This window comes from Pelophylax lessonae, assembly GCF_965119305.1.
Source record: "Pelophylax lessonae genome assembly, chromosome: 9".
Taxonomy (NCBI): Eukaryota; Metazoa; Chordata; class Amphibia; order Anura; family Ranidae; genus Pelophylax; species Pelophylax lessonae.
The window spans coordinates 172,280,826-172,297,673 of NC_138776.1; the positions used below are offsets into that span (position 1 = coordinate 172,280,826).

At 47.8% G+C, this 16,848-nt stretch overlaps 1 protein-coding gene across 2 annotated transcripts in view; it reads right to left on the bottom strand.

Moving 5' to 3' along the window:
- Nucleotides 1-16,848, bottom strand: part of WAPL (WAPL cohesin release factor) — a 226,127-nt gene that overhangs the window by 130,071 nt on the left and 79,208 nt on the right. For both annotated transcript variants that reach the window (XM_082267623.1, XM_082267624.1), the window contains 2 exons: nucleotides 8,834-8,943; nucleotides 914-1,009 (listed from right to left, as the gene is read on the bottom strand). In XM_082267623.1, coding sequence (XP_082123749.1) covers nucleotides 914-1,009; nucleotides 8,834-8,943 — 206 coding nt within the window. The remainder of the gene's footprint in view (nucleotides 1-913; nucleotides 1,010-8,833; nucleotides 8,944-16,848) is intronic.

Below are 16,848 nucleotides of genomic sequence, written 5' to 3' on the forward strand. Positions count from 1 at the left end.
CCTCTATTAAGTCCATTATGATCGGAAATTTAAGCCTCCCTTAAATTACTCACTGGTATTACTTTTGCATTAATCCTGCAGATGGCACTACTGGGAATAGAACTAGATGCCTTGCCTACATTACTGCGCTCACTGATCAAACACTTCTTAATCTTACCACAATGCTGTCAATAGCCCGCCTATGGAGGAACACCAACCCCCCCCCCCCCCCCCCCCTCCAACTAGTAATTAATGCCATTAATAACACTGCGCCATGGAACATATTTGTCAAGGCCCACCTGACAGTCAAAACATTTTTTTTTTAAACAATGTGAGTTGTGGCTTCTAGATCCTAGATGCACCCTTAATGATTCATCCAGTCTCCCCTGACCTTACCCGCTGCACCTAAACTCACTGACCCTGTGCCCAGAGGTGATATCTGTTGTATATTACCATATCAAGACAACTTGCTTTCCCCCCCCCCCTCCCTCCCCTTTCCTCTCTCTATCTCTTGTACTATTACTGTTATATGCAGACAATGTTTGGTGCATGATGTACACTGCTTTCTTTGTATACCGTTTGCCACGTGTACCTTCTATGCTTCTTTTCATGTATGTTGCAAATTTCAATAAAAAAATATTATTAAAAAAAAAAAGACAACTTGCTTTTTTTTTTTCTTTAGTAACTGTGTATTCATTCGTTTTTGCATGTATTGTCCTTAAAAAGATCTGAAACTCTGGTTCGCCCCACTAGTTTTCCTGCCCTGCTCATTATTTAGCACCACCTTTGAAATGTACTTACAGATGTTACTGATTTTCATCATTCTGTATACATGTTTGAATCCTGGATAAGTTTGTTCACTTTGTAGCTTCTTATGGCTTTGTATCACTTTCTCTAAACCCAATAAAAAAGTATGTGGAAAAAAAACACTTACTGGTGCAGACTGAGCTTTAAGAACAGGTACAGCTGGGAGCTCATCAGACTCTGGGTGGTTCCAGTGTCTTGCATTATAGACAGCTTTTGTTGGAGACTGAAAGAATAAAACATTAAAACATAAAATAAGATTTAGGTTACTAATATAACAATTTAATGTAATAATACAACTCCTTTTAATTACTAGCATAACAATTTAGTAAATCAGGACTAGCACTGAGCATGTTTGCAGTCAATTAAGAGACATTTCCTGGGACCCTAAAAATGCCTCCTCTTGAAGTACAGTAACGTAATGGAAAAGGGAAGAAGCAGGTCTCTCTGCGCTATGAGAAAAGCTTATTTCTCAAGCAAATGCTCCCGCCAATGTTTCAGCACTGAGAGTCTTAATCACAGGGACAGAATGGTTTGAATGCACACACTTTTGGAGAGCACAAGTTAAAGCGGATCACCTGAAAAGGGAAGTTGCGTTCATCCTCCTTTACTATTGTAAGCACCCCAATATTGTGCATTTACATGAATTGCTAGAGCATGAGCTAACAATACAACTACTACTAATGCATCCACCACCCAAAACCATGAATTTTCAGGGGGGGAAAAAAAAAAGGGGAAAAAAATTGGCTCTTACAAAAAAAAACACACACACCAAACAAATGTCTTTAAATATAAAAATGGCGCGCTGTTCCTTTAACTCATATACAGTGATATAAAAATCATTTGTAAATGTAATACAAATAAAGTGAAAAGTGCAAGTGCTAATACGATGTGCAAACACATGCAAAAGTGGCAATGAAAATTGCAAACAATATCTCAATAAAAAATACGTGACAAATCATAAAATTGTATCACTGTGGTAAAGTGCTAGGTATTCCAAATCCACTCAAAGACAGTGCTCCAGTGAAAAAGGACATGCTCATGGTGTAACGATTAAACTCTTACCAAATATTATAGATCTCCATCACAGAGATCAAACACAGCCTGTGATCACTCTTCTCGGCAAATGCTTCTCAGTAAGCGTGTCTCCGCACTCGTCTCGTAGCAGCATAAACACTTCTTTGGGAGAGATCCACTTACCACAGGAACGTGTAAGTTATATGAACAGGGAGAAGCTTCATAGGGTTAATCCATTTAAACAATTTATTGACTAAAAAGAGTAACACTTACATAATGGAAAAGAAAAATGAGCCGCGGTTGTCACCCGTCCTGCCAGCCACGACGTGGTCATACCTGCACTCCATCTGACGAGTTTCCCCAAAACTAGCGTCTTCTGGGACTGGAGCATCCTTTTTATCCAATAAATTGTTTTAAACAGATTCAAGCTATGAGGTGTCTTCTTATTCATATTACTTCCACATTCCTGTGGTGAGTGGATCTCACCCAAAGAAGGGTTTATGCTGCTACAAGAAGAGTGCGGAAACACGCTTACCGAGAAACATTTGCCAAGGAGAGTGATCACAGGCTGTGTTTGATCTCTGACGGAGATCTAGACTATTTGGTAAGAGGTTAATTGTTGCAGAAAGGGCACATTCTCTCTTTCAGGGGAACACTGTCTTGGGAGTGGATTTGGAATATCTAGCACTTTACGACAGTGATACAATTTATGATGGACTTTCAGTTTAATTTGTTATGTACTTTTTTATTGAGATATTGTTTGCAATTTTTAAAGTTACCTTTTGCATGTTAGCACAGCGTATTAGCATTTGTTATCACTTTATTTGTGTTATATTTACAGATATTCATATCACTGTATATGAGTTAAAGTAACAGCACACCATTTTTGTATTTATAGTTTATATATCCAGCATCATAGGATTTGTGTTGCAGCGGTTCACGAGAGCACTAGGGCCTAGCAAAAACTGAATTTTTGTAAAATCTTACCTGTAAAATTCCTTTATCTGAGTCCTCCGACAGTCGCCGCCTCTCCATATTCGTCACTATGGGGTTATTGACCTTTGCTCCGTAGGAGAAGCTAGGCAACAGAATATGTCAATATTAAAAGCTTTTAGCATATCCCACCCCCAGGGGGTGGTCCCCTCAGTCAATACCCTCCTGCTTCCTGTATCCATACCTCAGTTTCAGTAGAATAGCAGTAAAGTACATAAACAAACCCCAAAAGAGGGGCGGGGCGGCGACTGTCGGAGGACTCAGAGAAAGGAATTTTACAGGTAAGATTTTACAAAAATTCCGTTTTCTCTTACGTCCTCCGACAGTCGCCACCTCTCCATATTCGTCACTATGGGGACGTCCCAAAGCAGTGCATACATGAGGGGTGGGAAACGCAGCCGCGTCTAAGGCAACGCCGGACCCACATCAGAGAAAGGAACCTTAACAAAGGAAGGAAACCAGCTGGGCAGCATGAAAAAAAAAAACTTTGCTCAACAGGAGCAACAACCCAGGAAGAACAAATAACCAAGGGATAAAAACATCCCAAACAGCCAAGGGCCCAAAAATAAGGGACCCTAAGGTACTGCCGCACTAAGAACCTTGCGGCCAAAGGAAGCATCCGCCGATGCCTGAACATCCACTTTGTAGAACTTTGAGGAGGTGTGAACGGACGACCAAGTCGCCGCCTTACACACCTGGGCCACAGAGGCCCGATGATGACAGGCCCAAGACGTACTCAGAGATCTGGTAGAGTGCGCCTTCACAGGCATAGGGGGAACTTTCCCCTTCAAAGCATATGCCTGCTCAATAGTCTGTCTGATCCATTTGGCGATGGTAGAAGCCGACGCCGCCAAGCCCTTCCGAGGCCCCTCAGGAAGGACAAAAAGAGAATCCATCTTGCGAAAAGATTTAGTCGCTGACAGGTAAACCCTGATCGCCCGAACAACATCCAAGGAATGTAAATCTACCTCCTTCGGATGCTTAGGCTTTGCGCAAAGTGAAGGCAAGACAATGTCCTCATTGAGATGAAATTCCGAGATCCTTTTCGGAAGAAAAGAAGGGTTAGGTCGCAAGACCACCTTATCTAAGTGAATCACCAGATATGGAGACCTGCAGGACAAGGCTGCCAGCTCCGACACTCTACGAGCCGAAGTGATCGCCACCAAAAAAGCGACCTTCTTGGACAACAGAGGCAACGAGATCTCCCTGATCTTTTCAAAGGGAGCATGTTGCAACACGGACAAAACGAGGTTCAAGTCCCATGGAGGCAAAGGCTCCCTCCTAGGAGGGACCAGGTGTCGCACCCCTTGAACAAAAGTGCTAACCAAAGAATTAGACGCCACAGGGCGTTGAAAAAGAACGGCCAGCGCAGAAATCTGACCCTTAATCGTGGCCAACGCCAAATGCTGGTCCACACCCGTTTGAAGGAAAGACAACACCCTAGACACAGAGTATGAGCGAGGGGAAAACCCCCTGGACTCACACCAGGCAAAATAGGCCTTCCAAGTACGGTAGTAAACCTTCCCCGAAGAAGTCTTTCTAGCGTTGATTAAAGTATGAATGACCTCCGGGGAGAGACCCCTATCCCTCAGGACCTCGGTTTCAACAGCCAGGCCATCAAAGCCAGCGACTGTAAAGCAGGATGGAATATCGGTCCTTGAGACAGAAGATCTTCTCGAAGAGGCAGACGCCATGGAGCGTCGACCGCCAGATTCACGAGGTCTGCGTACCAAGACCGGCGAGGCCAGTCTGTCGCCACCAGAATCACCGTGAGCGGTTCCGAGGACAACCTGCGAAGGAACCTGGGTAGTAACTGAATCGGTGGGAATGCATACATCAGTCGATACTGATGCCACGGGGCCACTAACGCGTCCGACGCGTCTGCCCGAGGATCGCGCGTCCTTGCCACGAACCTTCCCACCTTGTTGTTCAGACAAGACGCGAACAGGTCCACATCTGGGAGACCCCACTTCGCGCACAACATCTGGAAGACATCCGGGTGGAGCGACCATTCCCCCTGGTCCAGGGTCTGGCGACTCAGATAATCCTCCTGCCAGTTCTCCACCCCCGGAATGTGAACTGCCGTGATCGCCGGGACGTGCGTCTCGGCCCAAGACAGAATGTCGGCCACCTCCCGAGCCGCTCAGGCACTCCTGGTGCCCCCTTGGTGGTTTATGTAGGCCACCGCTGTGGCATTGTCCGTCTGCACCCGAACCGGACGGCCCTGAAGCCTGTCCGTCCAAAGTCGAAGGCAGAGATTTATCGCCCGCAATTCCAGAATGTTGATCGGAAGGGAGGACTCCACCTCCGACCAAGTTCCCTGGGCGGACAGAACGCCCAGAACACCACCCCAGCCCGACAGGCTGGCATCCGTGGTGATCACCATCCACGAAAGAGGACGAAAAGACTTGCCCCCCGACACCGCCAGGGACTGTAGCCACCACAGAAGATCCCTTCTGGTGCGAGGACTCAACGAGATCTGAAGATCCAGAGATTGTGGTCGCCCGTCCCACCTGGACAGGATCTCCGCCTGGAGACCCCTCGTGTGAAACAGGGCAGAGGGAATCGCCTCGAAGGCCGAGACCATCAAACCTAGACACCTCATGCTCGTCCGGAGGGATGAGCAGGGAACGTCCCGGAGGGACCTGACTTCTTCCTGAAGTGTCCTGAGCTTGTCTTCCGGCAGGAAGACCTTCGCCTGAACAGAGTCCAGGATCATTCCCAGGTAGGGAAGACGAACCGACGGGCACAGCGTCGATTTTGGAAAGTTTATCGTCCAACCAAACTCCTGTAGAGTTTGCATCGTGACGGACAGGTCCTTCACCAGACCCTGACTGGTCGCAGACCGAACCAGAATGTCGTCCAGATACCCCAGGACCGAGATGCCCTGGGCTCTCAATAAAGCCAGAACCGGTGCAAGCACCTTGGTGAACACCCGCGGAGCCGAAGCGAGACCAAAAGGCAGCGCCACGAATTGGTAATGATCCTCCGCAATGGCGAATCGAAGGTACCTCTGGTGACCCTCGAAAGTGGGGATGTGAAGGTACGCATCCTTCAAATCGATGGATGCCATGAATTCACCCGGAACTAGAGCAGCCACCACCGAGCGCAGGGATTCCATGCGGAACTTGCGAACCCGCACAAAGAGGTTCAGAGCTTTTAAGTCCAGAATTGGACGTACCTTGCCCTCCTTTCTGGGCACAGTGAACAGATTTGAATAAAACCCTCGAAATCTGTCCCAATGAGGCACCGGAACCACCACTCCCTGAGCCCGCAGGTCCCGCACCGCCAGGTGCAGATCTCGCAAACGCTCCGGAGACAGTTGAAGATTTGAGGGAAAAAATCTGCTCGCCGGCCGAGAGAGAAACTCGATCTTGTAACCGGACCGAACAGTCTCCTGAACCCACCTGTCCCGAACGCGGGCCAGCCAGGGTTGAAGAAAACCGAGCAAACGTCCCCCCACCCCAGAACTGGGTGAGGGCGCCCCTTCAGGCCGCATTGTTATGGGCAGCGGACCCGGACTGGCTGGACTTCTGCTTACCTGACCACGGCTTCTTTTGGGAGCCTTGACCTTTGAAGGGTTTGCCCTTATAGTGCGACCGAAAAGCACGAAAGGACCCCTGAGAGGGTCTAAACGAAGCATGCTTCTTACCTTGAGCAACCTTAGCCTTGTGAGACTGGGGCAAGAGCGTGCTCTTACCCCCAGAGATCCCCTTTATCAGCATATCCAAGGAGTCGCCAAAAAGGCGAGATCCCGTATAGGGTAGATGAGCTAAAGTTTTGCGAGAAGATTGGTCCACAGACCAACATTTCAGCCAAATCAAGCGGCGTGTCAACACCGCCACGCTGTGCACACGTGCAGCCAAAGGAATTACATCTAAGTCCGCATCACACAAATACATGACACCCTGATGAATTTGATCCACCATAACCAACGTTGTCAGCGGGGCAGAATCAGCCACCAGGACGCGCCTGAGCACCTGCGTCCAATCCGCGACAGCCTGAGCTGCCATAAGGGAAGCAAAAATAGCTTTTAGCATGGAACTGGTAACCGAGTAAGTATGGCGGGCAAGAGACTCCAGTCTCCTGTCTGTGGGATCCCGGAACACCGGGGTATCCTCCGCCGGAATCGCAGTAGATTTATTTAAAACCGCCACCGCGTGATCCACCGGAGGCGGCACACACCAACATTCATCAGTGGCGGGTGTGAAGGGATAATGCAGCTTGAACCTACTTGGCACAGCAAAAGGCTTCTTTATATTGCGCCACTGTTCACTAACAGCGCGCTGAAAATCCTCAGTGCAAGGGAAAACCTGCGATGATTTGCGTCTCCGCTGCGTCCCATAAGAGGCCAGGACGGCAGGAGGACATGGTTCATCCTGCAAATGCAGCGTTTGTTTGATAGAAGCAACCAATTCATCCATGATTGCAAGCTCTTCAGACGAGCCAGGGGGGGAATCAACCCCTTCAACCTCTGCCTCCCCTTCCGACCCTACAAAGTCCAGGGACGAACGGGACCCCGATAAGGGAACCCCAGCCATAGCAGCCCCATAACCATCGCCCTCTGAATCAGAGGAAATTCAAACTCTGGGCCGTTTTGTGGATTGAGCAGCCACAAGCATCTGCACCTGAGCAGCTAGGTTAGCCACAATGGTAGCCAAATCGCCCCCCTCGGGGGAAGCAGCAGACCCTTGGCCCCCCACTAAAGTGGGAGGAAATTTGCTTTCCTGAGAATCCATGCCCCAGAAGTTTGCAGGAAAAAAAGGGGTACTGTCCCTTTAAGAGCACGGCAGCGTAGCCCACCGCACACACACACAGCACACACCGACCCCCACAGGGGGAAGTACAACAAACTTAGGCAAGGAATACAGGAATAAGGAAGGTAAATCTGGAGAGATCCCTCAGGCTGCTGCATCGATCGCTGGTCTCAGGGCAAAGGAAGTGATGTAATCCAGACCGCTCCTATAAAGCCTATGGAAGGCTCCACAAACATGGCCGCCGGTGGGGGACTGTAAAGGCAGAGCATGCAGCGCTGACATGTGGTCTGAGCGATCGCCGCCAAAATGGCGGCGCTTTGCGCCAAAAACGCCGCTCTCCTCACACAGTAATGGCCAGCAAATGCTAATAATAAAAAAATGGCGGACCGCAGCAGCGGCCGCCGCATGTATGCATAACATGTCTCACATCATGCCCCACAGCATACAGCATGTCACACAGAGAAAATACAACGCTTGCAACACAGCACAGTGCAGGATGGCCCCCCTCCTTGCAGCCCACAGAAGTAGCAAACCAGACAGGGAGCCCAATAGTGTGTACAGAAATGCAGGGTTACACAGTCCCAGACTGACACCCACTAAAGACAGGGAGAGTCGCAGCCAGGACGCAGTAGAACCGCGGTGAGAAACCGCATGGCGTCCAGTGAGGTAGCCACCTCACCGCAGCATCCCTGCAGCGAACAGGGATGGGTCGTTCACACATGCCAGGAAAAAACTTGACTGAACGCTCGATGGCAGGCTGGGAAGCCACTGGCCCACAACCTGTGACCAGGGGGGCCAGCCCGAGACCCAGCCCGCACGATCCTCTTCATCAGAAGAACTAACTAATGCTGAAAAAAGTAACCGCTAAGTAAAGAGAGAGAAAAAAAAACTCAAATAAAAAATCAAAAAAGAAGATAAAGGATGAGACAAAAGCCCCAGCCCAGAAACAGCCTGCTACTCCTGATAGCTAGACAATGAAACTGAGGTATGGATACAGGAAGCAGGAGGGTATTGACTGAGGGGACCACCCCCTGGGGGTGGGATATGCTAAAAGCTTTTAATATTGACATATTCTGTTGCCTAGCTACTCCTACGGAGCAAAGGTCAATAACCCCATAGTGACGAATATGGAGAGGCGGCGACTGTCGGAGGACGTAAGAGAAATTTACTTTCCTTTTAAGACAAATATCTGGGAAGATTAAAATAAAAAATAGAAAAAAACGTCAGTACAAATAAGCAGGGTATCTATATACAGCTAATAAGAATAGAAGGAGAGGTTTTACCCGTTTAGGTCCACTGAATATCTTTCGAGCTGCATCTCTGCTTTTATCTCCTTGTCTACTTGCAGGCTTTTTGAAGACTTCAGGTATAGCATACAGCTCATCTCCAGAATCTAAAGTATTTCAAAAACACAAAGCTCACAATACAAATAGAAGAAAAAAAAAAAAAATACATAGAAGGCAGTAAGCCATGTAACATTTCTATGGAATAAAGCCAAGCTACAGTCACACACTGTAAGGAACACATTATTGGAGCAGGGAAACTTCCCTGTCATCAGAACACAATGATCAGTGCTGTCGTCTATAGTTTGAGGCACTGATCATTCTGGAGAAAAATTTGTCAGGCTAGTTGTACACAAGTCGATCAGTAGATTGACTTGTGTACAACCAGCCTTCACATACAAAAATTGAAATTCAGCCAGTCCCTACTTAACTGGTCAAACTTCGATCTATTTGTTATTCTCAAAAACTCGGACCATGCTGAAATTAACCCCTCGTGTTAAACAATGTGCAAACTACAGTAATCAAACCATCATGATCGCATACTATATATCCGGTGATTAATCCAGTGTAATATCAATTGAAGAAAACTTAAAAATGTGAATACAATTAATCCCAAATAAATGAATAAAATTGACTTCATAAAATTCCAATTCATTCAATAAAACTGATATCAGAGCAAGCTAGGGCAGTCTTGCAACCAAACATGCAAAAGTGCCAATCCCACAGGGCCTGTCCCTGGGAAATCCAGTACTTCCCAGGATTTAGTAGCTCACAATAAATCCAATATACAAATGAAAATGAATTCAACAGATAAATAAAAAATGTAAAAGTATCTCATCAACTGATCCAGCGCAGTTTCCTCTCATGACAGTATATGTGACGGTTAAATCTTTAACTCATAGTCCAGTTCCATCCTCCTCCCATAAAGAACATAAAAAAGGGAAAGAAGGACTGTTAGCATAAAAACCTGTAAAGCTTTATTCACCACACAATAGTTGCACTTACAAAATCAGAGTGTCTAACCTGACACTAGGGATGTATTGCATACACATTGACAATGCTGGATACATTTTCAATTATATATAGGATTTATTGAGATATATTTGATTAAGTCCTAGTGAGTACTGGATTCCCATGGGAGAGGCCACATGGGATTGTGTGATATGGACACACTTGCATGTTTGATTGCAGAACTTCACTAGCTTGCTCTGATATCACTATACACTGGTGGACTTTTTTTGGATATATTGCAATTTTTAAAAATTAGATTTTTGTTTTACCATTAAATCCTTTTCTCTGATGTTCACTGACAGACACAGCTCCAGAATATTCTTGACCACTGGGACGTCCCAAAGCAGTGTCAAACATGAGGGGTGGGAAAAACAGCAGAAAAAAATCCCAAAGGCTAAACCTAGCTAATCAGGCAACATGGAGCTCAACCAGGAACAACTGGAGCTCACCTGAAAACAATACACCCTCAAAGAGGACCAAGTCCTCTCAAACAGCAGCCTGCAAAACTGCAGCCAAAAGCAGCATCCCCAGATGCCAACACATCTACTTTGTAAAATTTTGTGAAAGTGCGCACAGATGACCAGATGGCTGCCTTGCAAACCTGCATCACTGACGCCTAATGGCGGGAGGCACTAAGCACCCGTGTAGAATGCGCCTTAACAGGGAAGAAAGGAATCTGACCCTTTATTGAATAGGCCTGCACTACTGTCTGCCTAATCAGTCTGGAAATGGTCGCAGCAGACGAGGCCAACCCCTAGCAAGGTCCATTCGTAAAGACAAAAAGGAGTCTGATTTCCTAAATTACTCGGGTGCCGCTAAGTACACCCTGATCGCCCGAACCACATCCAGAGAATGCAAGGCAATCTCCTTAGGATGCCTAGGCTTAGGACACAGGGAGGGCAACACAATGTCTTCATTTAGATGCTAACCAGGGACAACCTTAGGAAGGAACTACTGACAAGGGCGAAGCACCACCATATCTCTGTGAACCACCAAATAAGGTGAACAAGACAAAGCTGCAAGCTTGGACACCCTGCGTGCAGAAGTAATCGCCACCAAGAAGGCCACCTTCTGGGACAATGAAAGCAGCGGAATCTTGGGAAAATTTTCGAAAGGCAGTTTCTGAAGGACAATACCAAATTGAGGTCTCACGGAGGCAACAGAGAATGCACAGTTGGAGCCAAGTGGCAAACCCTGTGAACAAAAGGTGCGAACCAAAGAATGCATAGCCAAAGGACATTGAAAGAAAATTACCACAGCCGAAACTTGGCCCTTGATGGTACCCAGGGCCAGGCACTGTTCCACAACTCCTTGGAGGAACGCCAAAATTCGAGCCACCAAAAAGAAACCCCCAGAGACTCACCACGCAATATATGACTTCCAGACATGAGGGTAAATCTTCCTAGGAGTGGGAATCACCGAGTCAGACAACCCCCTATCCTTCAGCACCTGGCTTTCAACAGCCAAGCCGTTAAGACCAGCGACTGTAAAGTAGGATGGGAGATCGGTCCTTGGGCCATCAGGTCTTCCCTGAGAGGGAGTTGCAAAGGGACATCGGCGACCAGCCATACCAAATCAGCGTACCAAGACCGTTAAGGCCAGTCTGGGGCCATAAGGATGACTGGAATTCCTTCTGCCTTGATCCTTCGCATAAGTCTGCAGAAGTTTGAGAGGGGGAAAGGCATACTGTATATCAGACAGTACTGCCCCCAAGGAGCCATCAGTATGTCCTTGGCATCGGCTAGAGGATCACGACACCTTGCCATGAATCTCTGCACTTTCCTGTTGAGACGAGAGGCCAACAGATCCACCTCGGGGAGTTTCCCACCGGAGACACAGTTGATAATACACCTCAGGATGAAGTGACCATTCTCCTTGGTCCAAGGTCTGTTGACTGAGGTAATCCGCCTGCCAATTTTATAACCCTCTAATTCTGCCAACCTTAGAATTTCGGCTACTTCCCAAGCTGCTAGGACACTTTGTGCCCCCTTGATAATTGACATATGCCACGGCCATCGCATTTTCCGACTGAATCCGTACTGGACACCCCTAGGGACGAATTGTCCAATGGGCCAAAGTCTGATCACCTGAAGTTCCAGTACGTGGATTGGTTGCCTGGACTTCTCCAGAGTCCAAACCCCCATGAGCACAGTCTGTGCCCAAAACACCTCCCCACCTGTACAGGCTGGCAACCGTGGTCATCACCGTCCAGTATAGGGGAAGGAAGGATTTTCCCTGTCGAAGGGCCGGAGATTGAAAGCCACCAAATCAGGGATACTCTTGTACCCCCGCTCAGCAGGATTAGATTGTCCAGAGACTGTAGATTCTTGTCCTACTTGGCAAGAATCTCCCTTCGCAGAGGTCTCGTATAAAAACGTGCAAACAGAACAACCTCGAAGGTAGACACGATCAGGCCCAGCACCCGCATGCAAATCCGGAAAGACGACCGAATAAAGGATAAAAGAAGTTGAATGGCATCCTGCAGCTTCTGGAACTTGTCTGGCTTGTCCAGACTCAGACCCAGATAGTCCAACTTGGTGGACTTTGAAAAAGGAGCGCGCGCTGGTTTCCCACCACAGTGCGTATGCTCGGAAACGCGTCAGTCATTACGCCGGAAGATCCTGTGGACAAGCATCACGGACACTGTGCGGCCCAAGCCTCCATCTCACTGCGGTTTCACCCTGCTGTCCAAGCCTCCATCTCACTGCTGTGACACCCTCCACTTCCTGCTGGACAGGAAGAGGAGATGATTACAGACCCACAGTGATGACTCCAAGCCCCAGCCTCCACATGGACACCGGAAGGACCCATCTTGTCTGCTTACCTTGATATAAGTTTTTATTACTTGTTTGCCATATTAAATCGCAGTCTTAAATCAGAGGCGCCCGTTTTCTCTTTTGTTTGTTGCATGTTTGGAGATCGCTTCTGCTCCCCAACAGGCTGGCCCTGAGCATTCAGACTATTTCCTCATCTCACCTTAAGACTTTATCATAGCCTTGATGTGCTACTATATGGACTATCGTTTTTATGTAGTGCTAACAGCTTGCACCACTTGTTCCATTTCTCAACTTGGTGAATGGAACCAGAGCAGACTTCTGAAAATTTTGAGTCCACCCAAACTCCGGCAGAGTCCGCACAGAGATTTCCAGGTTGCCCTGTAGAGCAGTCAGAGACTCTGCTCGTAGAAGATCGTCAAGGTACCCCCTGTAAGACCCCTAATGATCTCATCCATGGAAGCTCCAAATAGGCGATCTCCTACAAAAGGGAGATGAGACAGGACCTTCCTGGAAGCCTGGTCCGCAGACCAGTATTTGAGCCATACTATGCGCGCAAGATCACCGCTGTTAAAGATACCCTGCAGACTAAGGGAGCCACATCCAGAAAGGAATCCCAGATGAACTGCAACCCTTGGACCAATTGGTCCGCCAGCTTGGAGAGGTTAGGGGGAATCTGTTCCCCTTCCAAATCCTGGCGCAAAAGCTTGGAAACCAAAGTTATGGTAAAACACCAGTCTACAGATGGTACCGGCCATGGTAAAAAAGGTGTCGGACCAGAGATTAAGCTCTATTGTCAAAAGGGGTCTTTAAAATACGGAGAGTCCTTCACCAGGAGAAGGGTGGCTTTATTCACCCTGGAAACCTGAGAATCCACCACAGGTGGTACTGGTTTTTTTTTACAGGGACTCTTTCAATAGGATACCTTCCAGCGGAACGCTTAGGCACCCTGACAGAGCGTTTAGGGACACCCCAATTTTGTCAAAATAGACGGGAAAGGGGAAAACCTTTGCCGCGTTTGAGGATCTGCGGGTACTGAAATGTACCGGCATCTACGACAGCAGCAGCTGCGTCCTCCAGTTTTAAAGTTTCCTGCTCCAATACAATCAGTGCATTCACTAGTGCCTTTTCATGCTTGGCCGTAGTGGAAGAGGAGCCCCTGAAGAGGAGGGAGCATGGACACAGATCCAGTAGGGAGACTCGCGTCCACAGTAGCCAGATCAACCTCAGAATCTGAGGAGACAGAGGATGCAGGTGAAGGCGGGGGACCCTTTTTGCCTGTCCTGTTTTGCAGGACCATATCTACCTTGGACACTAGTGACTCTAGGTTCGCCGTCATGGCAGACAAAGCAGACTAAGACCCAGAGGGCCCGCAACTTCAGAGGGGGGTCAGGCGGTGAGACATGCTCCCGGGACTCCATGGGTTAACCCAGGGACCACTAGCAAAAAAAATACATACTGCTAAAGAAACCCTCAATGCTGCACCAGCAGCACCACAAGTCCCACGCAAGTTGCACGCTTTGCGGCAATCAGAGAGAAAGAGAAAGTTCAGGAAAGAAAACTAGAGGTCCACCACCGAATCACCGCCTTTTAGGCTACAAAAACATGGGTGCTGCTTTATATCAATAGGAAAATACAAGAAAATGGCCGCCGGACTACACAAACACGGCCGCCGATATATACCGCAGTCATCCACAACATGGCGGCTTCACAGCGCACACGCGGCTCCCCGAACCCCCAGAAATGAATAGGCAGTAAGGAGGGGCCGTGGCAAGAGCTCCCACCAGGACCAGCCCCCCCAAAAAACAAATTTTCAGCAGCTGGTGATGCCCCCCCAAGGCCCTAACGCCCGCTCTACACCCTCACACAGACATAATATGTATGACCGCCTATGACCGCCCATGGAGGGGAAAAGAGGGGGGAAGCTAGGTGTGGGTAAATGGGGGTGGTGCACAGGGGGACCCCGATAAATGAGGGGAGAAGCTATGTGGGAAGGAAGGGAACCTGGGGGTCCCATCGTCCCAGGGAGGGGGCCCACGTCCACCCCAAAAGGCCACCAGTGGGAGGGGGGGGGGACACTACTCATCACACCATGGAAAATCGGGTGGGCACAACTCCAGACAAACCACTGCACCATCGGAATGGGGGTTGCTGCAGGCCAGAGGCACTCTGCGACTCAGGTCGTTACCACGTCTTTGTATCCTCACAAGATGTTTACATCGCCGGCCAGCCCCCATCTAGTGGGGCTATGTCGTGACTAACCTAGCCCGGAGCAGCAGTCAGATCGCGCTCGCTGGCTGGACTGGGGAGACCATAAGGATCTAGAATATCCAGTCTGTCGCCCAGTCCAGCAGTTGATTGCAGTTCTCACAGGAATAGAAAAAAACAAACAAAATAAGTTTAAAAAAGGATAAAAATGCTAGAACTAGAGATCCCAGCAAGGAACTAGGTCCTTACTCCTGACTAGGCAGAAAAGAAACGGAATGCCTATAGCAGGAAAGTGGGAGTATACCCCCTGGGACTGCCCCATAGTCGTGGCCCACTGGTCTAGATGATTGAGCTGTGTCTGTGAATGAAAGAAAGAGAAATTGTATTTTACGTTAATGCAAAAACCCCATTTTCTCTTTTGTTCATTGATGGACACAGCTCTCCATTATTCAGAACCACAGGGACGTCCCCAAGCCGTGCCAAAACATGAGGGGGTGGGACAACAGATAATCCCAAGGCTAAACACAATAGCCAACCAAGTAAACAGGAGCTCAACAAAAAACAACTGGAGCCCAACCTGAACAAATACACCCACAAAGAGGGAACAGACCCTCTTAACAGCAGCCTGCAGAACTGTCAGATCACAAACCTTGAGTCTGACCTCCGAAAAAAAAAAAAAAAAAAACGTTGTGGCTGCCAAATACAACCAAATAGTCCAAACCACAACCAAGGCAAGCAAAACATTCCTTAGGATGTTTGGGCCTGGCACACAGGGAAGGCAACACAATGTCTTCAGCCAAATGGAAAAATACCTTCGGAAAGAACGGATATGGGCAGAGAACCACCTTATCTTTGTGGACCACAAAATAGGAGGTAGGACAAGATAACACGGCCAGCTCAGACACCCTGCGAGCAGAAGAAATGATAGCCATCATAAAGGCCACCTTCCCGAATATTTTTAAAGGAAGGCTTCTGGAGAACTGAAAGCACCAATTTCAGATGCCAAGGCTGTAGAGTAGACAGCACCAGTGGAGTCAGATGTTGAACCCCTTGAAAAAAAAAAAAAAAAAAAAAAAAAAAAAAGATATGTACCAGGGAGTGTGTGGCCAGGGGTCGGTGATAGAAGAACGTCAAAGCCGACCCTTTGCCCTTGGTGGTACTCAAAGCCGATTTCTGCTCAGCACTTCGTTGAAAAAAAGTAAAAATCCAAGACACCGTAAAAGAACGAAGGTGAACTCCAATCTACTCCAATGCTTCCACCTGACAGGCAGGAGTCTGCTTGTCAGATTTACACACAATCCCAGTGGCTGGAGCCAATGGGGAACTCCAGGACACAGCATGCTAGATAGAACGCAACTAAGCCTCTCAGCATACCGCTCCTGTCTACTCCACAACCCAGTGCTCCAGTGAGTGCTGGTGTGGCAGAGCAGAAAGCCAGGGGAGTGACAGTCAGTGTTCTCTGCTCAGAGAAGACTGAAAACCAAACGATCAGATTGGGTGCATGGTAGAGAGCAGTCAAATGATTGCTCGATTCTCGACCTTAGAGCCAGTGGGGAACAGCTGCAGCAATGTACCGATGCTGCAGCCATAAAAAAAAAAAAGGTACGGGTTCCCCCTCCCCATTAACTTCTCCTTTAAGTCAATTCTTGAACATCCATAGTCTTAATTAGACTAAGATTTGACTGTACATTTTTTTTGCAATTTCTGCACTTTTTTTTACAGTACTGACATAGAAAAATAGAAAAATAGTTTTATGTTATACTTGTATCAAATAGTTTTATGTTATTACCAAGTGTACGGGGGAGATAGCATTCAACTAAACTCTAAGAATTATGCCCATTTGATGAGTGTTAAATAAAACTGGATTGTTGTCTTACCATAAAATCCTTTTCTCTGAGGTTCACTGATGGACACAGCTACGTCTCCATTGGGTTTATGCTGTTCTCTCTTCAGGAGTAGGACTAGGCGGAAGCAATTTTGGCTATGCTCCTGAGGCAGTCCCACGGGGGGAGGGGGGTGGGG